A 27,420-nucleotide genomic window follows, 5' to 3' on the forward strand; every position below is an offset into this window, starting at 1 on the left:
TCTTGGGAACAAAATCAAATTAATCAAAGCTCTGCTTTAGCKTTTTCTGTCTGTTTTACCAGCAACRCTTCTGTTCSCTTAGCATTTTAYAGCTCCTTAATCCACAGGTAGAAGTTAGATGTACTTAAGTGACTGGATSCAAAGCCCAGAGAGATCAGGTAACATGCCCAGAAATATGAAGTCCAGTGTACCAAGTCCAAGAAAAATACAAGAAATGCTAACCTGTTATTTTGCTCCTTTTTTCATTTATGTTTTGAAAGTTGGAGTAAAATTGTGCTGTTAGTTGTAACTAAGACTTGCTGAGGCAATTATTTATGCCCCATTGACTGGGGGACTCAAAAGTACACACATTTAAAAGCAGAAAGGGCACTTTCTTCAGTGTTACCTGAGTTATTGAGTAATAAGGCAGAGTTAATTTTCCTTAGTCTGGCATGGGCAAAACCACCATGGATGTAGGAGAAAGTTTGGCTTGGGTATGACTTCTGATACATATTAATCCAGTTGTTATCTAGTGCCATTCAGAGAATAACATTCAAGTGATGCTCTGGAAAGCAGAGCATTGTTGAAACAACAGTTTTGATCCTCTGGATTGTTTCATTATGTTCAGAGCTCAGCTGTAATACAGTGATGGAGATACAATTTAAACATACCAGTTTTGTTAGATACCGGTCAAAATGGAGCCCTGGTCTTACTGGAGGCAAACAGGAGTTTAAAACTGTCATTACTTCACGTAGATTGTTGTAGTTTAGTGTGAAAATCAAAACTGGTAGAGCATGCATCAGCAAACCTCAGGATTTTTCAGTTGTCCAAAATTTGATGCYGTTCTATAGGAGAAGTTTTAGGTATTTGTATAACAAGGGTCCCTTCTGGATATAGTCATACATCTTTTAWAGTTTTCTGTGGTACTGGAAGTGCAGTGGGTCTGTGCAGTCAGAAATAGCTGCACACATTCTTTAGGCTGGGAGAGGCRTACACACGAGACAGCATTGCACAGGCTGCAGTTACATTGCAGAGTGCCCGAGTCTCCTGTGCTGCTCCAACTAGTGCTGGGAACACCYTGCAGCTGATGTGCTCAGTGCTGTCAACATCTTCTTCAAATTGGGTTTTTCTTGTCTGGATAATGTTCCATTTGCATTTCTTCATCCAGCACGCAGATGATGTTGGCTTCTGAGACACTGTCAATAAACCAAATGAAGTTTTGTGGCGTGGCTTGATTCATAGGAAGCTAGAACTAGCTTTGTGTAGCAATGTGMATAAAATACTGGTGGATTTTCTCTTATTTTCCTTGCCCTCCTGAACAGCTGCTGCTCACAGCAGATGGACATTAATTGCACTGACTGATACAGCCTTCCAGAAAGCTAGCACATTCTTATCAGTGCTTCTTCAAAGAATATGTGTCAGTTTATGCTAATTCGATTGCATAATCCAAGTTTTACTCTTTAGCAGAAGAAGATTTTCTGTGATCACGGCCCAGGTGCGCAGAACACTGTGTCCTTCTTGAGGCTGGCTGAGCAAACCCAGGTGCTGTGCAGGCAGTAGTTTTATTCTCCAGCAGCTTCCTCATCTCTTGAGTGTCTCRTCAGCATCAGTTCATTTTTCATTACAGTTACAACTGTTGTCTGCGTTTTGCGTTTGTCAAAATGAACCCTGTGTTATGCTTTTTCAACTCTACCAAGCGTTTTGACAGAAACTGAGTAATGTTGGGTAACTCCTTCTGTCAATCCCTGAATTTTTAGAACCTCATATATGTTTACTTCYGTGGTCTCCGGTGCTGTGGGAGAACTGTGCCTTCTGTGTCCATAAGATGCTTCAAGTTTTCACTTGAGAGGTACCGTCTTCTCCATTTCCTTTCCAGATCAGAGTGCAGCTATTTCTGCCTTCAGAAACAGAGTGCAGCTTGGCTAGATCCACACAAGCCTGATTTTTATGAACCAAGTAGGTACGTGTGTCTGTACCTTCGKTTTGTATAATGTGAGTTTTGGCTGCTCCAGTCACTGCAGGGGGAGGAGTGGTGTCACCTGTGCACCCTTTCTTTGGTGGATGCGATTCCCTTGCCCAGAAGATGCTGTCAGTGGAGAGGGGAAGCCTGCTATTGGCTTCTCTAGGGATGGTGGGCATGTGTGATACAATTGTAATTTGATCCAGAAGAGAAGCACTGCCCAGGAGCTGGCAAATAACCATGTGCTCCTGTTACACCTAAAAGCCTAAATAAATCTTGGGCAGCTTGTGTTGGTTGATGAAAAGCCAGGAACCTGGGAAGTGGAGAGCTTGTAAACAACATTCAGTGCGTGTGTCTGTGTGGTGGGCTCTCRGGATGAGGTGAAAGGCAGCCAGAAGAAACATTTTGTTGAAGCAGCCATGGGTTTTGTGGGAGTGGAGAAGGAGGGAAATATGTCTCATCTCGTGCTCGACTCCACACTGATGATGGTCTACAGCAGATCAGCAGTGGCCGTGTTGTGTTCTCCTGAGGTGTCCCCTCCTTGCTCACACATCTGTCATGGCACAGCAGGTTTAAATCAGTAACTTCCCTRTCCTACTGCTGCTTGTCAGGGTGGTCAGGTTCTCCAGCTGTGACTCACAGCTGCAGTTTTTCCAKTGGTGTGCAGGGTTGCTAAATGCCCTTTGGACAGTAGCTGGATGTTGGATGCTCAGAGTCTGGAGATAYGCAGAATTCCCATGGTTTATGTCAAATGCTCATTTCTCATACAAGTCACAGAATCACCAGTTTAAAATCTGTAATCTTTTTTTCAATCTGCTTAGTGTAACTTTTGCTTTTACCAGCCTTCTGCAAATTCAAATAGTGACCTTTTGTTCCTCTGGAAAAGTATTGAGACTGGATTCTGTTCTTACTAMCTTTTTGTTATTTTGGCAAATAAAATTCAGAGCTCAGGTTTTTCTTTGAYTGGTCAGGTGCATAGAGCAGCATGATTAATGATTTCTCTTGACAGATTCTGGTAATTATAGTTTTATTAAGTTCCAAAAATAAACAATGCAGTCTTCTTATTTGCACTGTGTAACACAGCTTGTACAATTTCTCCCAATAATTATCTCATCCAAATCMAGTAGCTTGTCATGGAGATCTTAGTAAAGTTTTCTGTTGACTGCATTCTGTCAGCACAGCTATGGTAAAATGTGTGGCTCTTTAGTTCATTTGCAGGGATAGAAAACAGAGGACCCAAATTAATTATTTCACTAAAAAACATTAATGGAAGAGAAGGTGGTGTGTTCATTTGTGTTATCAGTTATTTATAGGATTTCTTACTATGTGAAAGGGCTTCCCAAGGAAATGGTCACTGTACCAAGCCTGCCTGAGTTCAAGTGTTTGGACAATGCTTTCAGGCACATGGTGGGACTCCTGGGGATGGTGCTGTGCAGGGTCAAGAGTTGGACTTGATAATTCTTCTTCCAACTCAGCATATTTTGTGATTTTGTGGAATACTACTTTACATATCATTACCTGAGGCTGTTTACTTTGGCATGAAACTACCAAACAGACCAATATTTTAYTGCTGCTTCAGTTTGTTGCTTCACTCCATAAAGAAATAAACAGAAGAAGGAAGAGGAGGAGAAGTGTCTGTACTGAAACGGTCATCCTTTTTCTTTTGAATTGGGTCTTGTCTGCAATGTTTGTTGCAGTGTGTGCTGGTGTTGGGGATATATTTTGCTTTATAGAATATTTTCTTAAAGTCTGGGAAAAAACACTGCTGGGGTTTGGCCACACCGCCTCTTCTCAAGACCTGTTTCCTGCTTCAGCTAATGAAGAAAGATGAGACCTCGCTTTGGTTGTCCTCCATTTACCCATTTCAGGAAGTGCTGCAACAAAAATGCACTGAGATGAAGCTTGGACACAATTCCTTAACAAACTTAAGAGTATCTGAAAATATCTGCAGGAATGTAAATCATATAATGTGACTTAGCACACAAATTAATTTTGTTTGTCACTTAAATGCAGCAAAAAAATAAAATACGGCAGCTGTTTAAAAAATCACCACTGACCTATGCAAATATTGAAGACTGAAAGTAAAAGTAAATTATRTGTGTGTATGCTTGTGTGTGAGAGAGAGATATGTGTTTAGATAAACATATTTTGAACATCTGGTTTTCTGCCTTATTTTTGTTKGGTCTCCTGTGGAAGTTGCTTTGAGTTTTTTTAGTGGTCTTTGAGTTATGGAGCACAGTGTTTCTCAAGAGCCAGGACTCACTTAGCACTGGTGCAGTGCTATCTTGGAAGGAGGACAAATGATAGATAGAAGTAGATAAAATAAATGAGGATCACACAGTAAAAYGCAGACCTTACCACTGAAAAAGATTAGGTATAATTGGTAGATATTAATTTGTCTAGTTCAGAATCTCTGTGAGTGGCAAAACCAAAGCCTGGAAAACTTGGTAAATCCAAAAGGAGCTGGAGGGGTGAGCTATATGGTGCACAAGAGCTTATTTTTCAATTGCTTTAGCAAAATTTAAAAGGTATTTTGAAAAACCCTGTTTTATAAAAACAAAATGTTGGAATTGGCTTTCTAGCCAGAAAGTTCTTAATATATCCAAATCTGTGCTGCTTTAACCTATGGGAAGTATAGGCCTTAGTTCAGCAAAGCGTTTAAGCATGTGGATAGTTCAGTACTTCTTTGGGTTTCAGTTAGAAGACTTTTTCCTTGAATTTGGAGATGTGCTTGAATCTCCCGTGGAGCTGGAGTCCCGCTGCCAGCTCAGCCCACCGTGTTTCTGCCCTCCTTTCATCCACGGAGCGGGCCGGTGCCGGCAGCATCCGAGCTCCTGCCTTCTGCAGGGACCACAGTGAGAGCAGGGCAGGCTGGCTCCAGCGCTCTCCTGTTCACACACTTTCATCTAAACCTAAGAAATCCAAGCATGAGTCCTCCCTTGGTTAATTTAATTTAAACCCCAGCTCACGAGCTGTGCGGTAACTTTCTTAAAAATGTAAATGCGTGGGCTTACTGTACAGATACTCGTGTTAGGAAATATGTTAAACACCTTAGTGAAATGCTGTCCTTTAGCATCCTAAAGGATGCCAAGGGCTATCACAGGAAATGCTTCCCGTGACCACAGCCTTTCTGGCAACACATGGAGTGAGCTCTTAATGCCTGTGTGGGAACCAGAGCATGGGGCCAGAGAAACAGACTTTATATAGGAAAGGAAATGGAAAAATCCCCCCTCCAAACAAACAAAAAAACCCAATTTGCAGCATTTACATGTCAGCCAGTGCTTTTGATTTTTTCAARATGTTACAGAAATAACAGTCTTGGAAAAAACAGTATTTCACTTCTTCTTTCAGAACAAGTTCCTCCAGTCTTGTCCTGGCTGATGATTGCATAATACTTCATAAAATGTAGATATTAATGCAGGATTTAATTAACACTCTTTCTGTCTTTTCTCTCTGAGATTATTTTTCACGGTGACCCTTTTGCATCCTCAGATGTTGAGAAAGGGGAAATAACAGGTTTACTAGCTAAACATATCGTGAGAACATGCAAGTCACATAAGGTGTTAAATAGTCCAGATACTTTCTGTTTGCAGTTTGTGTGAGGTTCAGATGATTATGTCCTTCTCAGGACCAAATCTGAGAAAAGTGGAGACGATGAAAACAAATGGACTTGATTTTTTATCTAGGTATTCCATCGTGTAAGTGCACAGTAGCTGAAAATCTTTATAGCACAGCTACATATTTATACAACACAATGGTTTGCTTTGGTTTGCTTTTGAGACTCATATAATACTGCAGTGGATGAATAAAAGAAGTGGAAGCACAGTTCTTGTTGCTATTGGAAAGGAGGCAACAGATGGAGCAAAGAGAAAATCTCTAGTCTTTCTAGTCCACATTTTTCTCTTGCCATCTAATCAGGGTAATATGTTCCCACTGGGGTCTCTGCAGGTTGTGAAAAAATTACACCAAAGATCATACCTTATTATAGTTTTATCAGTATTGTTTATTCTTTTTCATTTTTTGGCCCTTCAAACGGGTTGCTTCAGCATTTCTGCACCATGCTGGTATAAAAGGATAAACACATGGCTTCACTGGAATTGGCTGAGCCACCCCCAAACGTGTCAGCAGAGGTCCTGACCCTTTCCATGCATGCAAACATGCCAGTCTGTTGGGAAACAAACACAAACCTCCTCCCTTTGAGCAYAAACTCAGCTTTAATGGAAAATTTCTGGATAAAGTGAAGTACAATAGGAAGGTCATAGCTCTACRTGTTGTTTAAGGGGAATTTGCAATTTCCTGATTTGCTGTGGTATCATTTGGGCTGCTTTGCCATGTTCACCTGCATGCATTTGTAATCTGGGAAACSTGAAATTGTGCAAATGGGACTGATTAAAGTCTGCCTAATGAAAATGATCACTAAATAGCCCACGTAGCTCTAAGGGTGAAGTGTTCTGTAAGCACGGAACTTGGTTTTGAATTGTGACGAGGCCCAGCAAGTGCTGAGCGTGGCACAGCCTTGCCCYAGGAGCCTGCTCCAGCTCCTTACATCCTGCCAGCCACCTCCGAGTCCAATATCTGCCAGGGAGGGATAACTTTTGTAGGGATAGAAAATGCTCACTTAGGGCAATCAAGAGATATCAGTATCTACTTTCATGTAAGTCCTTAAGGAGGGATTAAACCTGATGCAGTGCACTACCCTTTAAATGTTAAGGTCTGAATGAACTCTCTAAGTGTTTCAGTACCCTGTGATGTTAAAATTAGATCTTTGTATCTGAAGAAGCAGTGGTTACTGAAAGTGTCGGTGTTGTAGTGTTTCTCCAGCACTATGAGGTTCTTAACTGGTTTAGCAGAGCTGTTGAACATGTAGAGAATAATGATTCTTTTAATAAAATATTTTTTTTCCTTAAAGTGAAAATATTTTGTTCTTTTAAGAATTAAAAGTTTATTGTATCTAATAATCGATATAACAATAGGAGAGTTACCCTGGATGCTAAGATATTACTGCACATCTCTTGTGCATCTCTAAGATGGGGAAATAAAGATGCTAAAAACAGAAGCATCAAAATTTTTGATTTATAAATCAAAAGTTTTAAGACTGAAAATGTGAATGCAGATACRGACCTGCCCTTATAAATATAGAGGAAACTCAGGCCTCTAGAGAACAAGCTTGGCAAATGAGTGCAGCATCCACCTATAATCATTACAGAGTAATTAGCACAACATTAAGACCCAGAAGAACTATGTGCTGCTGTGTGTGTATATTATAYTTGCTCAGCTGTATATATTTTAGAATAAAATAACCTCATATAAAATGGTTATTAGTTGCATAGAGCACTTCAAAGGGTTGAAAAAGCATCTCAAGGACCTATAAAACATTCAGGAATAATGGCTTTTTAAACACTATTCTACAATTTTTAATGCAGTGTTTTCTGATAAAAGATACTACACTTTTTTTTTGGTTTTTTTTTTTTTTCCTTTTTAATTTCCACTTTCTTGTCTATTAGGTTGAGATGTTTTGGTAAGAAATGGGGAAAACATCTTAAATTTGTCCTGTAACCTTATTTGATTTGAATGCAAATTACTAGATTTGAATACGAGTAACTAATCAGTCATTCCTGTGCTGTGTTTTGAGACAAATACTTGTGTTCTTCACTAATAGAGGCATAACAAAATTAAGGGGGAAAAAAGCAATATCATTAAGATTCATCTTTGCTAGCAGCTAKCTTTAATTCACTGTGTTCCAAGGAAAATGCCATTCATCGGGTGTCAGGCTCACTTGGTTTCAGTGGCACACCTGAGAAGAGATGCTTTTTGTCCCCCAAGGTGGGTCCCTAACAAAGTCCTCGAGGCCTGGCTGGCTGTACCCAAGGAGCATGAGAATCTTCTCTGCAGTTTTGGGCTGTCTGGGATATTCAGTCTTGTGCTTCAGGTATAAGCTCCTCTCTGGATCTTGCAGGTCAGGGTAAAGGGTGAGGTGGGGCTGGGGAGCAAGCAGTGGGTTATTCCCACCTGAGCTGGGTCTGGCATTGTTCTCCAAAGCTGCTGGCACGCCATGCTCTGATTTGGGCTGCTCCAGCAGGTGGACCTTGGGTCCAGTCCAGTACTGCACACCCTGGCTAGACTCACCATCTAAAATCCATTAGTGGGTCATAAGATCATCACAGATACAGTTTCAACCTGCCTGTGCCACTTAGATGGGAGGTAGTGAGCCAAGCATCATGATATGAGGGAACAGGATAGCTGGGGAGTGAGTGGGTTCTCCTCCAAAWCCCTTTTTCTTTCTCCCTTGCTTTCTAAACTAATCTTCTCCTCAAGCATGTGCCTGTCTGCTGTTCGCCTTCACCCCATCAAAGTATTGTAACCTAATTTATAAAAGCTGGACGTGGAACAAGTGTAGTTTTCATCGAGCTGCAAGTATCCGTGCTGTGTAGAAGTCGCCGTATCCAGGCAGATGTAACCACCTCTCTGTTGTGCAGCCTGTGGGTGTTTTTACCCTCATCGCATGTCTGAGGGCATCTGCATTGTGTCATCTGTGCCACAGCGGAGATTTTTGAAAGATAATCGACAGCAAGACATACAAAGTTTGATAATCAACAGGAAGAAATACAAAGGTTTTTGACCRCAGAAGACTGTGAGAATGGCGTATATAGTGTGAGCACACAGCTTTCTCTTTTCCTGCTCTAGAAAAGGAGGGAAGCAGCTATATGAAATGCTAATAATTTCACTGTGGTTTTGAATAGACTAGACTTGAGAGCCTTGAGTATTTTTCCTTTTCTCTTTTAACTGCAATTTTGTTATTGTATTGCTGCCCCCATCTCTGCTAAATATGGCTTTTGAAATGTAAATCATATCATGTTCTCAGAGATGCATATGACACCCTCAGCACTGTTCCTCTTTGCACTTCAAAGAGCTGTGTGGTCACACTTTGCATCTCAGCAAAATCGCAAGATTTGCCTTCTGAAGATCTYCTTTAATGTGTACAATCAATCCCTGATAATGTATTTTGGGTTTTTGTTCCCTGGAGTCTGTTAATTTTAGTGTTGCTACAGGTCATCAGGAAACATAATCTCTTCTTTTTTAATTTCTCAGTGAGCGTGCCTGAGGGAAGAGGAACACAAGAGAGGAGAGACAATTGAACATCACCATTGGCCGARACCTGAAAAAATGGTCCTGGATGAACACAGGATTAGAACTTAATTGTAAAAGGGAAAGAAAGTCTTGACAGGCGATCTGCTTCRTTTTCACATTCATCATGGCACAAATCCTCTGGCTGGCCGGTTGATGGGACTGTCCAACACTTCTGCTTAGGTTCAGTGCAGATCCCTTCTGCCTACACATCGAAAGACCTGGGAACAGGTGGGAACTGGATGGTGCCAAATACAGGAATGGAAAGAGAAATGGACTCTGAGGAGCTAAGATGGAAGTGACTTGACAGCAACAAGCTCAGCAGTTGTCTCCAGTAAGGACAGGTTGAGACGGGAATCTCAAGCTTCGCTGGAAGAGCAGTATGCAGGAAGCTGGTTTTCAGGCCACAAATGCTTTCACAGGTAAGGATTTCTGTTCTAGTTCCACTCAGAGCTTTGGGATGGTTTAATGGAGTTTAGAAGATAAATTGAATAGATCCTGACTGTCATTAGCATCTTGCAGTACTTTCAGTTTAAATAATATTTTAAAACAATTCACTTGAAGACTAGTTCAACACTTATATTAGCAGTGAAAAACATGGTGTTCCACGTTTCAGCCTTCAGAAAAGGATGGCCACAAGCCTTGGGGAAGCTTTATCTCAGCTTTCCTTATTGAAGTACTCATTAACAGCTTAACCACGAGTGGTCTCTTGGGTCAGTAGAAAATGCAGTCTGTAAAGTTGCTCTTGTCCTCAGCAGAGGAGTTTGGTGAGGCTGCAGGATGGACACGGTTYGTATCAGGAGATTTCTCAGCATGTCAGTGTGAGCCTTATCTCATCTGCCAGAGCACATCTCTGGGCAGAACTTGCCAGGTACCCTCTCTTTGCACTGYCCCCGTGTCACTCACCTGCTGTAGTGCTTCAACTGGCGAAACTGGAGGGTTTAAATGGTAGCTGTTTTGCCTCAGTCTGGTGCATTTCTCTGTAGATGGATTGAAAATAATGTAACGAGACAGAGGATGCCACTGTGATGTGACTTTCTGAGGAAAGCTCCCTCTAGTGTAAAGTCTGCTGGAGTTCATACAACACTTTCCCTGTCTGGGATAGTTTCTGGCTTGAGGGGTGGGAGGAGGAAAAGAGGATGAGCAGATCCTACTGCTTTGTTTCCATGTCAGCCGGCCATCTGACATGCAGTGAGAAATGCAAAGAAAATCAACTTGATATTCCTCTTGCTTTAGTAGGTCTAGATAATGTAGTATAAACTACTGATGTGCAAGACACTTATTTTTCTAATATGAAACGTTTGCCTTTAGAAGGAGTTGTGGCTGCAGTGGGTGTGTCTGTGTGCCCAGCTGTGTGCCCCAGCACAGTGGTTTGCAGTGGTGGTGCAGCACTGAACARCCCCCAGTGCCTTGCGTTGCTTTGATTTACAGCGTGGTTTCAGTGCGTGTCACTGGGTTGTGTCCTGAAGGACAGGAAACGGGAAGCTTTCCTCCACATGTGCTCCAGTGCTGATGGGGGTGTGAAGTCTGGGACAGCCACAGGGCTCTCCTTCCTCTGTCTGGCCAGCAGCACCCTCCTAAAGCTCCCCACTGCTGTTCTTGTCCTCTTTCTCCTTGCTGCTCTCTGCCACTCCTCAGCTCTTTCCTAGTTTTTGTCACTCTTTCGCTTTCCACCAAAATTCCTACTGTGAGAATATCTGTACTCTTCCTTACCCTGGCTTTCTCCTTTGCTGAAAATCCTGTTACTTCTATCAACCGTGCAATATTACGTTATTTTTTCTCCAGTTTTACACTCTTCTTCCACTRTGTCTGCTATCCTTTAGCTCCCAGAAGTTGCACTGTTACCAGGATGMTTGGGCAGGGGTGTGTCGGAAAGCYGGTAACCTCMTGGCTGCTGCTGGGTGGAAAAGACCTGGGAAATAGTGCTGCATAAAATTCAGAGAGATGGAACTGCGGTCCCTGGAAGCCTGGGACAACAGTCAGACTGTGGTGGCAACCCAGAGTTCCAGACTTRTTCGGGAGATTTAATAGCATGAAGGTTGCTTGGTCTCCTGTAAGAAATTCTTGTATTCCTTTGTAATTGCCCTCAGGTAAAGAGGTTAATAAACATACTCAAATCTTGGCAGTTGWACTAAAGAATTATTAAACATTAAGATGCACCATACATTCAGGGGACTGGTTAAGGAAATAGGTTGAATTATATTTTCTTTATGAGGAGAAAACTTCCAATTTGTATCAAATTCATATCCATATTTGCTTTTTGGAGATCTTCTTGTTTCTTATTAGATTTATATGATGTACTCAGCAATAAACAGTRTTGTATTGGCAGGTGTGTGTTTCTCAGAGAAATCCACTGGACTGTGTTATGCTAATTTAGGAGTTGCAATAAAAGTTTAATGGCAGGTGCATATGGTTGATCGCTGCTGTAGCGCTCCTTTTGTTTTGTTGGAGTGCCAGTTTAGCTGTAGGAGAGAGCAATGTCTGCTGGCAGCAGAGGGGGCATGGCCATATGAGAAGGGAGCTAATTTGTACAAAAGAGCTTTGATATCTGAAGCCTGTGTGGTGTCAGCACTGAATCTAGACWTGCTAAGTGATTGCAGCTATTGCAGCAATCAGAGTAATAATTTCAATTTACAGCAGACCAGAGTGCTGGCAAAAGAAGCCTGGGAGGACAGTGCCTCTGTGTAGCCACCTTTGGAGTATTTCCTGAACCTCCTTTCCACTCTGCTAATTGCTGTGACTTGGAAAGGCTTACAGTTATGGCTGGAAAGGCTTACAGTTTGATCCTGTCTGAATGCTCATTTTACTGGTACCGATGCCAAAGATCCCCTTTTTCCAGATGACTCCTGTTCCAAGAGGTGGTCTCACCAAATCACTTTATCATGTATTACCAAACGATAGCAAATGTTTGAAACRTTTTTACTGTATGGCCTAAATACTAAATTCAGTAGATCATGTGAGTATAATGGGTTCTGGATTACAGGATGTAGAAGGAGCACTGTGGAAGGGAAGTGCTCCTAGGCTTGGTTAGGAAAGAGATGGCTGAGCCTATGGTGGTAAAATGCAATTTGAGTGGTAGCAATCAGGAAAGAGTGAGCCTATCATTCTTCAGAAGGTGAGAAGAGAGAACTTGAGAATGAAAGCAATAGTATGCAAGAAAGTAGATTGCACTGAGCTCATAGAATTGATAGGTAATATTACTTGGGGTACCAACCTGATAAATTCTAGCAATTTTTAAAGGAAATAACTTTTTCTTTCCAAGTCATAATAAAGAGTGTYAAAAGCCCAAATGAAAAGCATTCCAGTAAAAAAGTGTGAGAAGAGACAAAATTGTATGATCTGATAATTGAGGACTCATATGGAAAGTGGGAACTTGATGTGTTGCTGGAGATGAGTGTAAAAGAAGATGAGAAAAATGCGAGGGTCACATCAGGTAGGCTGGTTCACAGAACAAGGAACAGCTAATAAAGGGCAGGGTGACAAACATGCTACATTCTCGGCAGGAATAAGATGAAGACTGAGTTTCTGAGAATAGTTGAGAGGGAATGACAAAACTCATGATCTGCTGGGGCAGAGAGGCTCGAGTAGTTCATGTAATTCTTCGCATTGTTCTTTGCCTAAAAGGGTGATCTGTAATCAAGTGGCTGGAAAGGAACTGCCACCTAGAGAAAGGTATAGAATTCTAGCTAGAGCAGGAAAAGAGCAGATTATGAACTAATGAGAGAGGATAATGGGTGTTTTAGAACATACTGGAGCTTACTAAATTCTCTCTTCAGCATAGGGTGAAATAGCTGAAGCAATATCTGAGCAATTAGTGGCTGCATTGGAGAACATTTAGGGGACAGTTTCGGTTCACAAAATCTGTGAAAGGACAATCACTGCACCTACATGTAAACTTTTCTGGGTCTTTCRCTGTCCCCTTAGGAGTAGCTAACTTTTTTTAAATTCTTGGGGAAAAAAAGTTTAAATTAAATAGTCAACTGATTTTTTTAATAATTAGCCTGTAGATAATAATACGATAAATGAATTTGTGTGGGTTTTATTCCCTAGAAGGTACCTTGTCAGTGCAGCTTAATTTTCCTATAAGTAGATAAATAATATATTTTGATTTTTGCAAGTCTTTTCACATTTTCATRAACAAGGTGGCAAAATGGGCTACAAGGTGGGTACACAATTGGCTGGAAAGCTGTTCTCAGAATAATTACTAGTGATTCACAGTCAAACTAGAAGGATCTGTCAAGTGGGATTCTGCCCTGGATTGCCAGAAAATATTCAATATTTTAATTAATGATTTAGATGATAGAATCTGCATGCAAAATTTCCAGATGACACCAACCAGGGGGAGGATGTAAACCCTCTGAGCACAGGATTAGAATTCAAAATTAATRTGGTATATTGGAGAACTGATCTGAAATGAATACGATGCAGTTCATCAAGGACAAGTTCTAAATTGTGGTTCGACAGGAATAATCAGCTGTGCAAATCAAATTGTGGAATAACTGGTGAGACACCAGGTCTGCAGAAAACAGATGGGCAGTTGCAAGAGTTCAGTAAATGGCTGTGAATCAACAATACTATGCCATGAATATTATGCTAGAATATATGGACAGGAGTCTGCCTGCAAAATAATTTTTCCACTCTGCTTGTCATTTGTGTGACTGGTGTACTATTTCTGCTCTGAGCAGGGTTCTGTGGGCCCGTTGGAAGCATCMAGGGAACAGCAGAATGGATGGCCAGAGGTCTAGACAGCATAACCCTTGGGAACTGAAAAAAAGAGTGTTTTTCAGAGTAGAGCAGTAACTCTCAAACTTTCTGAAGATTTTTTCCCAGGTTCCCAKAAGCAGTGCAGCTTTGTGTCAGGGCATGTGTCTGAGGCACTGAGCTACATGAGAATATGTGGCTGTGACAYGGTAGTGCTTTGGTGTGATGGTCAGAAGGATCTCCTCGCTTGCTTTGGCCACTCTCAGTGCCATGCTGATGCTGGGATAACCGTAGTGGGAATTCTAGACAGCCAAGGTCTTTTTTAAAACCAGACACTTTCTTCATTATTGTGTGTTTTGAGTGCTGGTTTAGGAGAAGAGTGTGATGCTGAAGTCAGCTCTCCATCCCTGGGCAGTATGTGGCACAGGGACATCCAGGATGATCAAAGGTTAAGGGGAACACTTTGGGGTGGATTAGGAGTCAGTGTATGAAGCCTCCTGAGCTTGCAAGGTCAGTTTAGGTTCATCAGGATTTTATCAACTCCATCTCAGCACAAGGTTTGTCAGACCAGGGCTGTCTCAGAGGCTTTCCTGCCCTGTGACCCTCAGCSCTGCTAGAGGGATTATTTGCTCAGGCACTGTGGAAACCTGAATAAATAGTAAGAGGTTGCTCTGTGCAGTGGGACCYTGCCCTTCAGTCTAGCACTGACTTTTCCTGTCATCTTCTGATCCCATTCTGTCATAGCTGCCTGTCTTCTCCTTCACACCTTTTCCCATGAAAGTGATGGCACCCTCAAATCTTTCCACAATCCCTTGCAGCTTTATGTCTGAAAGTCATTGTCACTGAAGCTTCACCTTGGATCTTATCCAGAGAGACCAGGTTACTCCCAAGGAGCAACTCCTCAGCTTGGCTGGCTCTCCCACAGGCCCTGCTTTAGCAGAGAAACAGAATTCATCTGTTAGAGGATCCTCATGCTCATAGAAACACAGCTTGGTGGAGTTTCTCCAGTGTCCCCACCTCTGTGCTGTGTTTCCTGGCACTCGGGACTTGTGCTGCATTTCTTGTTTCATGCTGTCCCAACCTGTCTTTCCTTGTCCCATCAGTGCCCACATCCASTCTGTCTTTATTGAGGCTCCTTCATCCCTCCCCATTTGTACATTTGGTTTCCCCTTCCAAATTCCCTACCTTCCTGGTAATCTCCCTGCTTTTCASTGCTTTCCTTCACCTTAATTTGTTTCCAGACCTCTCCCACTTCCAAACCAATCTCATTCCAGGTTGTGTAAGAGCCTCTCCCCCTCTTTTCTAGACTCAACCCTTCCTCTCATCACCCGCCCTGCTCTGGGGTACCTTTTCCCACTTCMCATCCCTTCCACAGAGGCTTCTGCTGGTTTGTGTGGGACCTTCCTTTGCAGGAAGGCAATTTGAGAGGCTGCCATTCAGTCTGGCTTCTCTCCCTGTGTCTAGTTTTGCTTAACTGCTGGCATTTTGGGTGGAGATATCTCTGGTACGGGGGTGGTAGTGCCAGAACAGGGAGGCTCCTTGAGGGGARTTATATGGGAGACCAGATAAATTGCTCCAGCAGGTTGCATCTGACCTAGTTGGTCATTATGCATTTAGAGAAAGGGAGAGTGAGGGAAGATTTGAAAACCATTAAAAAATATATGGAAATTTCATGTAAAGAGTAAAGTAATAGAAATTGTTTTCCATTTCAGCTGGGGATAGAACATGGAGTAACAGCCGAGCTTTCTGTAGTGGAGAGATTGAAGTTAGACAGTAGGAAAATCTTTCTAATGGTAAGGATAGTTAAGGACTGCAGCCGATTGCCTGGGGAAGTTGCAAATTCTCTGTCACTGAAGGTTTTTAAGAACAAGTTAGACAAATATCTGTCAGGAATAGTTTATGTGCAGTTGATTTTGCCCTGGGGCAAGGGAATGGACTTCATGAGAGCACTTCCAGCCTTACTTTTCTGTGATGCTATTATTGCWGGTTCCCTGGATAATAAATGTACATTTTTAAAGTTAGTAACCCACCTGGACTACTCTATCATCTCACAGTTTAAGTAGATTCTGTTGAACTCTTGGAATAATTGATAAAAAATAGATTAAGAGTCGTGGGTGTTCAAACTATTAACTCTCCTTTTGCTGGAATAGTACTCTATTGCTTTTCTTATAGCCTGACCTTCTTTAGACATTTTATTTTTGAAGAGTGTGACATATGTTTCTATGTCTGTACAATTTATATAGAACTACTTAAATGTTACAGAAATACTGCATCCATTCTTCTGTTTCACAGAATGCAAGTATTTTAAGAAATACTTTTGCCACTCATAGATAATGAGCACATTTAAAAGGTAATTTTGAAGAATAACCAAAAATGAGGCAAAGCCAAATCAGCAATCCCCTGAGGTGGTTTTCTTTATTGGGAGCATAACTGATATATAACTGGTATATCTGCTGCTAAAGGTAGCTTTCTTCCTCAGAATTATARTTGTGGTTCAATGTAAAATAGAAAAACAGGTTTGAAATGTCTTCTATTAAGTATATGGTGTGATTAATATTGAAAACAGTTGAAAATTCATTTATACATTAATACAGATCTCCCACTTTGCTGCTGTCATTATTTGCATGATTTTCAAGTATGGGTAAACATTTCATTTAAAAATGCAGCTTGAATATGTAGCAGAGAATTCTCACCCCACTCTGCTCCAGTTTTGTTTTTATCTACTTCATAAACTGGTCTGGCCTTACTGAAATCTCTGCAATTTGCTTAACAATTGCATTCTTTTTWAATTCATTTTATGAATTTCCAAGGTTACTGTGTCATTCACACAGACAGCTCTTACTGTCTCTTACTTCATGGAAGAAACAGATTGCTTTTTGCAATGCCCCTTACTCAGCACGCCTATAGTAACAGATCACATTCCGTTGTATTCCTTAGATATTTTATTTMGGGTTTGCAATTTATGGAGTACAGACAGTATTTTCAGCAAAAGTACATGGAAGAAGCTATACCCTTAGTCTACAAGAGGTTGCTATTTAAATATGTTACATTCAGTAGCATTCAGCAGTACTGTTTTCAGTGTAGTCATCCATTGTTTGGAAGCCTTCTCTTCAGKGTTAAAAGCTTGAACAGAATTACAGAAGAATGTGAAATGGTGAAAATCAATTTGAGAGCATTATTGCCACCTGAGAGTGATTGCTTTTGGTCACAACTTAGCTCTTCCGTTGTCCTCATGTTCAGTGATTAAAACAACAATGCTTTCTGCTTTAGGTTTTTCTTCWGACCTAGGASGTTGGCTTTTAAGTTTTGATCCCAGATTTATGTAGGTGAAACACTGTGTTTTCTTCTTTGTTTCCTTTCACCTCAAGAAAATGGGTAATTCTCCTCAAAACATCTGATCGGAGGACTCTTTAATCTGCAGCTGGCCAGGTGCTGCCCTTGCTGCTTGAGCTGTGGCAGTCCTTATGGAAATAGAGGGGCATGGATTTCACATTTTGAATGCTTCTCCTTTCAAATTTGTAATTAACTGGGGTGCAAGACCTCCTTCCCTGTTTGCTTGTTTCAGTGAAGTACTGCATCCTTTTCCACTTGCCAAGCAAAGCAGTTTGGGTGGCAGTCACTATCAGAAGGTGACCTTGCCATGTGAAGACATCTGGAGCTCAATGAAGGGCAGTCAAAGAAAGGCGGAAAAGAAGCCAAGAAAACTCCAGAGGAAATGCAGTGGAGTGGGGCCCTGTGAAAAAACTTGARGGTCATTGGACTTGGAAAAGGATTCTCCACAAACCTGGAATTGCAGGCTACTGCATCATATGATGCCATTCATAGCAAGCAACATCCTACTTACTCTGATCTGGGACTGTTTTTAAAAATTACTTTTAATTAAATTTTCATTCATATTTAATTTAATTTAAATTCAATTTAGAAGCCCTTTAATTTTCATTCTAGGTGTAGTTTTCAGTACACATGTGTGGGCTGCTGCTTCTGACAATCCAGAGCCAAATGAAAAGCAGTGGATTGGGCACACCAAGGCAAAAGAAGGTTCAGATTGAGAGAATTGGGAGAAACATCATGGCCAATGCTATAACTAAAATTATTTGATGAAGAAGTGTATTGCTGGAAATGTCAAACTTCTTCCCAAAGTGGGAGGAAATGCTCCAGCATGTTCAGGAAGGATGTTAAGCCTGGATCCTCACCTTTGATAACCATTTTTAGCAGATGATATTCAGCTGTAGCATTGCCATTTGCAAAGCTGACGGTTCTCTGGAAATGCCCATCTGCCATTTCTCATTTCTTAATAGTATATGTCACGGTGCCTTCGCGTGGTACAACTTAATCAGCCAAATGGCCAATTCCAGACTGAATATGACAATAAATTTAGCTGTAAATATGGTATGTTTCAGTGTTTAATCACAATAAAAAGGCAGACTTTTTCAAAGGACAAAATGGATGCATAGTCTCTCAAGTTAAAGTTAGAAAATAAAAAGTGGTGAAAATTGATCGTTAAATTGGCAGTGTATGCTTTCCTTTAGTTCAGTGTAATTAATTAGGTGGACTTTTTTTTTTTTTTTTTTAAGGAAAAAGAGGTAGTCTGGTTGTGCCCATGGCTGGCTGAGGGTATTTTTAGTGCTGAAAAGGCCTTTTGCTGATGGTGGTCTCCAGCAGTGGGAGTGGGGCTGCCTCCTTGTCTTGAAGCATCAGTGTGAGGCTGGCTGGAAATGCATTTTCTTACAGWCTTAAAAGTGCTAAAAGAGGAATCCTAAACCCCAGATCAATGCAAAGCTACTGAAGCACTTGACTGTGTCCTTTTGGAAGCTGAAGAGGTACTGTGGCCAAGTGAAAACATAAATATTGTTAGAAAAAACTTAATTTTATTAATGTAAAAATGATGCAGCATATTCCCATGCACTTGTCTTGACATGAGATGAAGTTTYGGTCAAATGTTTTGCTGTTTGGTTTTTCTGTCATGTCAAGCAGGCCCTTTTGACTTGATATTCTCTCAGTTTTCTTTTACCATAAAATAAATAGTATGGATTAATGTTATGTTTCTTTGCTGYAAGCTGTAGTAATGCCTTTACAAAGCAGAGACTGCAGTCTGGGTAAACAGAGAAGTGAAAGTATTTGACATTGCAGGATAAATGTGATGGAAAAGCCTAAAAGTTACCAAGGAGAAGTAATACCCTGTATAGAGATTAAATGCTGCACTTCTCTGATTTTTACAATCTTCTGCTTTTTCGCAAAAGAGGCCGATTTTTACAATCTTTTGCTTTTTTTGCAAAAGAGGCTGATTTTTACAATCTTTTGCTTTTTAGCAAAAGAGGCTGGAGTTATGGATATTAACTTCCTTGCTAGGCCTTTTTTGGTTGCTGTTTGGTTTGGGTTTTATTGGTGGACACTGAGCCTTTCTATGAACATGCGTGTTCCAGTGCCTGTGTTGGCTCCATCTCTCATCCTGGGCTTGGCTTTCCTAGCAGGAGCACTTCATTAGGGAGCARCATGGATCCACCCAGGCGTGCACCCCACGCTGTGCCTCTCCCAGGTTTTTTCCCTTGGGGCTGCCCAATTTCTGCTCCAAACCTTTTCTAGAAGGACACTCACACCCTTTTTAATTTCTACTCACCCCTTGGCAACAGTGAATAACCAAAATGTCAAGTTTCTAGGAAGATCATTGCTTACTAATAAGGTGTAGTCTTCAAGCCCTTCCAGCCTCTTACAAACACCCAAAGACATTCTTTTCCTGTGAGAATATGTCACAACACTCTGATATAGCTGTAGTAACACTGCTGCTTTCTGAGACCCATCTTTTCTAAGGCTGTGCTTGTGCTGATTTCTCAGCCACGGGGGGCTTCAGGCAGGTGGGCTTTGACATTATCTGCAGCCCAGAGACTTGGAGTTTGATAGCAAACCAAAATTCCTCTGTATSATATTTGAATCCTTTCACTGTAACATATTATGATCACCCCACTGTTATTTGACTGCAATACTTCCCCAGTAGTTTAACCTTCTGAATCCTTAAGCTTTCYTTGAAAGCCATCAAGATGAGGTTCCCAGGGGTTTAAGCAGATGTATCAGTATGTGGATGGCAAACCAGGACAATTTCCCTGTTCTTCACTGCCACACGTCTCCATATTTTCTCATGCCAGGATTAACAATCTGTTAGCAATGGAGAACAGACTGAGCAGTGTCTTTCGWATATTGTAGGGTTTTATTTCTTTCCTTAAAAATTTCTGTCCTGTTGTGTTCTTAGCTTTCTCGCTTTYTTCACTAGAAAGTCACTGTCTTCTKATTTAAGGGCAAGAATAGAGGGAGCTTTGTTTGAGGAGCGAGGAGTTAACAATGAAGAGTTTTCATGATGAAAATACCCGCGAAGAACCCTACTCTACAACCAGCAGCTAAGCAGCACCTTCAGTCCATGCCTCTGAGGACAAATTTGTCCCTGTTGTTAGTGGGTAAAATAACTTTGTTCAATTTGCTGGCTGACAGTGCTGGATGCCTGTGCTGTAGGTGTACATGTCCTGAGACCCAGGACAAGGTAGAGGCTTCAGAAAAGCCTGGAAGACTGTCTTGCATATAAATTGTTTAAGAATTGTCTGTTTATCCTGGAGGCTCAGACTATACAAACCAGTAATTCATACTGGCTGAAGATGGATTCACAGCCTGGCTGTGCACTCAGTCAGTCCTTGATTTAAACGAAAAAATTGGAATTTGGGTGTTAGTCTCAATTTTTTTATCTTTCTGATCTTTATTATTCTTGATTTGTTTATCTCAAAAGAAATACTTTCAGGATAATATCTGCTTCCAGTTGATCAGAGAGAGAATTTGAAGAGACACATGACCTGCCACRACAATGCAAGAATAAGTTCAGAAAAGCTCCACTCTTCTTAACTCAGGAAGTAGGTGACATCTGTAAACTGAAGTTACTTCTTTTCTTTTTCTTTTTTTTTTCCCCATAGCAGTCATAACTTTTGTTCCCAAACCAATGCTATTTATAGAAATTCTTGGAGAGTTTCTGCATAATAAAAGAAATAGGGATAAGCCCAAACAAGAAAGGCAACAAGTATGGTTCTTGAAGATGTTTTTATTCAGTGCCTTCTCTAGAGTATGCATGGAAAAAGTGCCATAGCGTTGACTCAGTGGCTTTTATACAATCTTTACAGTGTGTCACAGCTTTAAAACCATGCTATTCTACTTCTTGATATAAACAAGGTAATGTTCTCTCAGGCATGTGACTCCTGCTCATAGTGATCAGTGTTGCACCAAAGAACCTTCAGTGGAGATGAGGGCCCTACTGTGCCAAAGCAGTGAAGGACAGCTCCTTTTAAAACCTCAGCATCTAAAAAAGACAAGAGAGAAGCAGAAAGAAAAAATGTTGCTGTCCAGTGTTTACAGACAGGCAACTAAGCCACAGATGCAGTATTGATGTGGAGTGAGTTCAGAGCTTGGCAGACATGAAGACTAAAGCTACAGCCTCTGAATTTAAACCCAGTGAGAAGGGTCAGATTATAACCAAAARTACTGGTTATTCCAATGCACAATTTTCTCATATTCCTTCTGTTGTATCTTTGTACTTTTCACTTGCTGCCATGAGGAGAACAATGTAAGTCAGTAGGATTTCTTGTGGAAACTGCAGGCTTGCTTTGTGCCAGCAGTGGTGGATTTCTCTGAAGAAGAATTACAGCTGCCCATAAAATATGTGGCACAAACAGCCCTTCTCATCTGCAAGTATTAATTGTGCATTGGGAAGAAGGGGATGCTGGGATATCAGACTGCTCAAAGGATGTGGTGTATTACTTAAAGGCTTAAAAAAATCTGTCATTGAATTGCCAGCTACAGAGTAGGATTATTGAAATTTATAGGAATAAAATTCAGTCAGATGAATACAAATAAAGCTGTCCATATCAGTTTCAATTTTTTTTCAAAGGTCTTTAAATGCAAAATATAATTGCAGTAATGTACTGCAGATAGCCTTATTGGTTTGCTGCTTTATGCACATATGGATCAGAATTGATGTGGTATCTTAAGACATAATCTGAAGAGCCTCAGAAAGTCTGGAGTTTTATGTCACTTGCTTTATCTGAAGGACAAAAAGGCAAGTTTTGTGGAAATACCGCATTTCATACTACAACTAGTGGTAAGTTGGGAAGGCAAACRAACAAGATGCCAAATCCCACAAGTATCCAGGCATATGAGCTCTTCACCTCCAGGAAATCTCTAAATAAACATTCAAGATTCTTCAGTTTGCTAAGGGCCATCTTCTGCTACTTAAGGAAAACAGCATTAAAACCAGACATGGACARCCAATGAGGAGAGAATTTTCATGCAAGTAAAATTGGCTGTTGCCATACTAGCATTTTGCTTTCAGCTAGTGTTTTGGCTGTGAACAAAATCCCCCAGTTGTCCCTATTCATGGCACTGTGGTTGAGCTGACAAGATAGCTTTGTTTTACCAGTGTAGCCAGTAGCCTCCTGCTAACAGGAGGTTTGGGAAAGTGAAGTKGCTTTTTCCAGCTGTTCAGTACCTGTGTCCTAATGAAGAGGCAATGGGATGCTGGATATGTTGATGTGAAAAAGAAGGAAAGAGAAATGAAACCTAGGGAAATATTGGAAACTGAGCTGGTCTTGTGGAATTCCATCCTGAAAGAAGTATGTGCTTGAGYCTGCCACCTGGATAGCGTGATCCTTGAGACAGAAGAGCATCAAAGCCTGACTTGTGTCAAAGCCTGACTTGTGATGGTTGCACAAGGTAAAGCTGAAGATAGAATTAGATGTGTGTACAGCGGTTAACGTGATTCTTTTACCAGTGATTGCTGTCATTTCAACYGCACCGAACTTCTGGCAACACTCGATTAGAAAAAAAACTTAAAATACTTGTACAGGGAACAACCTCTGGAAATCTTATCCTGATACTGACAGTCTTGAAACAGTTTCAACTGGGAAAGAGCTACATTCATTTTTGGGAAGAGTGTCATAAGTCTAGTGTGCTCATTCTTAGATCTGATGTTTTTAAATATAGAGCCACAGTCTAAAAGTTAGATCAATGTGAGACTGTGCAGACATTACATGATGCCAAGCAATAAGTTCYCAGATATTTATAAATAAACTCTTGGTGCGCTCCCATTTCCCTTTCTCTTGTCTTGGCTATTATCCCACGCGCTTGCCCCAGGCTCTCTGTACTTTTTATAGAGATGGTAGTAGTAATTCCCTTTTCCTGAATATTATTCTTGAAGAAAATAGATCAATTATGTAGTATAACACTGGGTAGGTTACAGCTAATAGCTAGAGCTGTTAACCTCACATGTTCGTTCTACTTYTGTGGTAGTGATAAATCGTTAAATTGAGTGGAGCAGTAATCCTTGAGACATAAAAATAGAAATAATTTTACAAAGGCATTCCAAAGTGAAGTCTTTTATTGATTAATATTATGTAATATTGCCAATATCTTATGACTGTTACGAGGTTTCAGAAGTTCAACTTAAACTSTGAGGGCAATGTGTAGAATATCTGCGTACACTCATGCCTTTATTGTACTTGAATCTTTCAAGAYTGTCCTTTGGAAACTAGAAATGAAAAAAAGAACAAGGTAGTCTTTGTGTAAGTGGTACAAGAGATCCCATTTTAATAGCACTTGAACAGTGGTTAAGAACATTTAGTTTTGCTAAATGCATCTACCAGAAGAGCCAAAATTGAATAATATGTCCATTTAAAAAGGCRTATTTAAAGTCTAATGATGTTAAAAAGATTCAGATATATCTCCACAAGAAATTCTTTGTTTTAGAACACCTCCTGCTAGATTTCTGTATTCTGTACGTGCAATAATCAGTAAAATTTAGCCGTCTGAGTTTGTATATTAGAAATAATTACAGGGAACTGAAACTGCATCCTTAAGATAGCAAATAGTTTTATATTAGAAGAAATTAAAATAATAAAAATTGAAGGAACAAAGGCTAAAATAAAGGTGATTGGAAAAGGAATGACAATTATYATGCTGAAGATATTACATAACTTTGGGCTTTGGTTCTAAGCAGTAACAGCAGTTGCTTTGTTTCAGTGTGATTTCTCTGGGAAAAAATGTTGACTGTTTTTTACACCCTATGATACTGTAATTGAAATTTGCAATGGTTCCTTTCTTAATGGCCCTATGTCTTCTCCTGACTGACTGTTGTGGGTGTTACAAAGAGTAAATTGGATATGATTTAGAGTTTAGATATTGATATGAGCAGGTGCGTGGCTGCATAGTGTGTCACGTGAAATGCTCATCCTTAGATTTATTCTGCTGGACTTTATTGTTAGATATCTGGAAATTCAGTTTCCCCATGACTTATGCTGACTTTGGAAGGCATAGCAAGTCTGATGATCTCATGGGTACTCTTGTCACYGAGAAGAGCTGTTCCCTTTGCTGTGAAATATCTCATGTGGAGCTGTACATCCCTGTATCAGTACTTTCTACAAGGCATAAATTATAGGAGGTGGTAGTTTCTTTTATTAGACCATCTGATTTAGTTGGAGAAAATAGACAATCTGTGTGCGTTGCAACTCCTTCAAGTCTTTGAGAAAGATCCTGMGTGACAGGTCTGCATGCTCCAAACATTGCCTGTTTTTTCCACTTGTATCTGTTGATCAATTAAAAGATAACCTGCCTCTTTATAAAGCTTTCCTTGATTAAATGTCTACAGTAAACCACAGCTTAGTAATTTCAGCCTTTCCCATTCAGGACACATATACTTATTTTCTTTGAAGTGCCTGAATTAAAGTTACTTTCAGCCATTTCACTTTGTTCTCCCTTCACATTTTCTCACTCTGGGTATAGCCAGAAGGGCTGACTCTTCTACCTAAGCTCAAATTAAGTTGTGCTAAAAACCCGATGAAGCAGTTGAGCCTGTGATTTGCTTTTYAGTTTTTATGTTGTTCCCATCCTTGAGACTTCACTACAGACCTTATTGGTAGCCAAAGTATTTATTTTGTGGCCTGTCATGTGTGATGCAAGCAATCTATTTATAGCTTGGTTTCATGCTCCTCAGTCAAATCACCTTGGCTTCAGGGACACACCATACAGCTTTGCATCCTTGTGAGGGGAATTTTCCTAGAGCAGGTAAGTCACTTTCTTCTTTGTCGCATTTGCAGTTTTCTGTCACTTTGAATGTTCCTTCTTCCTTCTGATCCCCGGCTCCTCAGAGCTCTGCCTACGCTCCACTTGTAACTTTGCCACAGGAAGCTTTTTGGGACCAGCAGCAGTGAACACAATGGATTCGATACATGGAGAACAAGTTCCCTGGCAGCTGCCCTGTGCATGTGCCACACTCCTCACCTCTTTCTGGTGATCCATCCAAAAGACAAGAGCCTTTGGATAACACTCACCACCTSCTCTCAGAGGTTGTGGTCCAGCTGGCAGCTTGGGAGCCTGACTGTGTGGGGTTTTCCCTCTTCTCCATGGAGAGGGAGYGGCGGTCAAGCAGGAGGATCTGCTGGAAGCCATCACAACCCTCTTGTTCCAGCTTAYAGCCAGTGAGATTGGCTTCTGCTGGCTTCAGTGGTCCTGCCAAGATCTGACCAAGCTGACTGTAGTGTTTTCTGTGGATGAGCTATGCTAAGGAGTAAGTGTATGGAAAATCCTTTCTAGCAGTGCATGGACTGCTGTGTGTGTGTCTGTGTGTTTYGAGTTACAACACATTCTGAAGAAGAGCAATTTTTTTTTTTTTAAGAGCACTGTTTCTCTTTCTGCAGGCGCGATGATCATGTGTAAGGAGCCTTATTACAAAATCAGGATTTGTAAGCTTTAGTTAGAAACTTTCTGCCATCAGACTGTCTAAAAGGGCTCTGTATATGCCATCTAACACTTTCCTTTGTGCAGCAGCAAGGTAYGCAAGTATTTGTGATTCAAATGTGTGTAAAGTGATGAAAACTTAGCACCAGTAGGAGCAGAAATGGGTTGTGGATCTTGAAATCCTAGATTCTGGGCTTTAATATCATGTGTTACTCTTTCATTTTTTTTTTTTTTTTAAATAAAGAGTACATGGAGAATTTGTACAAGCCATCATGTTAGAGGGTTTTGTTGATGATGGCTTTTTGCAACTACTTAAGCACATTTGGCATTTAAATTTTTCTCACTACTGCCCCATAAAACTATAACATTTTCTAAGAAAGGAAGATTAAGATTTAATGTTAAAATAGCTTTTTTGGTTGTTTCTGTAGTAACCTTTTTCTTTTATCATTGAAGCAATAACCTGAAACCTCTGAAATTTTTCTAAAACTAGAGTTTTACAGCAAGCGTATGTTAAATTTCACATTTCATGAGGAAAGGAGATACCTATGAAAAATCTAGAAACATCAATTATAAGGAAGATACGTCTATGATGCTAATGCAGATAGACTGAGGACTTGTAAGAAGTTTAAAATTTACCTTTCAGTGTAATTTTACATTAATAATTTATGCCATTGTCAAATAATATGCTACTATCAATGATAGACTTTTAATCAGTTTTTKAAATGTTTGCTTTTCACACTGAGTKCAGCAGAGGCAGTTTCTCTATGACATTTGTCTATAATATGCGTTGTTTCCATCATAGCAAAAAAACAGCTATGCCAATTCCACAGCTCACAAAATCTTTTGACTTTCCCCTTTTCATTATGTTTGGCACTAATCTGTGTGTGCATGTGATTCCTTAAAAAAMCAGTTGTGAATATTTTAAATATTGAATTAGTTTTAATCTTGGAAGATCAGTGCTTTTGGCTGTCTGTGGTAAGAAGGAAGGAAAAACTAATAMATGAATTTCACATTCAGAAGCTAACTGGCATTGCCAGCAAAACTATGACCTTATCGATATTAGTTTGGACAGAAAACTTATTATAAGGATGTTTTCTGCATGGTGGGAGAAAGTAGGGAAATCACTGGATGCAAGATGSAGGGAAGCTGACACGCAAATAAGGCTGTCTCCTTTTGCCCTGCAGGTAATGTAGCATGCATCAGGACATTGCTTACTGCACAAGGTGTTCTCCTTCAGTACGAAATCTGCCAGCTCAGTAAATCCAAACATGCTTAATTATCCTGTTCATTTTTCTGGAATAGGYGAACTGGGAGAAGCACCTGGACCTGTCATGTGCTTCAAGTGCATCTGCACAGTTATGACTGCTGCTGCAGAGGAGGCTCCTTTCCATCAGCCTTGGGCACTGCTTGCTCACTTGCAGTTGGGGAGTATCAGTAGGGTGAAGGGCTGCATGCAGTCACAAAAAAGCATGGTCCTGTTTTGAGGTGTAGTCCTATATCCTGTTGAAATTCCTGTCATGATCCTGTTAAAGTCCAGTTGAAATTGGGCCCTTGAGAGATGTGTTGTCATGGCTGAGTTTGTGACTGAGGACACAGTGTCAAAGGGAAGTGAACTTGAGCCCTTGACCATTGGTACTAGTGGCTGAACTGGYAATAAAATAAAATGGCTGGTCAGGTTTTAGTAGCAGCCAAGCCAAGAGTTACTGGTTTCTGTTCATGTGTAGTTATTTTTTAAATTATCCTTCCCTAACATACTGAGGAATGGAATAATAAACCAAAGGCAATCTGTAGCTAGATTCAGTTGTCCACTAATTGTGCTTTTTTAAAAAAATTCCTCTTCAAAACCTTTGTCAGGTATGGCAGAAATCTCTGAGAAGTTCTTTCAAGCCTTCACACTT

At 40.6% G+C, this 27,420-nt stretch overlaps 1 protein-coding gene across 4 annotated transcripts in view; it reads left to right on the forward strand.

Annotated features, from left to right (window-relative positions):
• LDLRAD4 (low density lipoprotein receptor class A domain containing 4) overlaps positions 1-27,420 on the forward strand; it is a 228,239-nt gene that overhangs the window by 48,625 nt on the left and 152,194 nt on the right. For all 4 annotated transcript variants that reach the window (XM_057368963.1, XM_057368960.1, XM_057368961.1 and 1 more), the window contains one exon: positions 9,029-9,486. In XM_057368963.1, the coding sequence (XP_057224946.1) occupies positions 9,447-9,486 (40 nt within the window). In that variant the 5' untranslated portion in view covers positions 9,029-9,446. The remainder of the gene's footprint in view (positions 1-9,028; positions 9,487-27,420) is intronic.

The sequence above is a fragment of the Malurus melanocephalus genome, unplaced genomic scaffold (assembly GCF_030028575.1).
Source record: "Malurus melanocephalus ecotype Western Australia unplaced genomic scaffold, MMel_1.1 scaffold_99, whole genome shotgun sequence".
NCBI classification, from domain to species: domain Eukaryota; kingdom Metazoa; phylum Chordata; class Aves; order Passeriformes; family Maluridae; genus Malurus; species Malurus melanocephalus.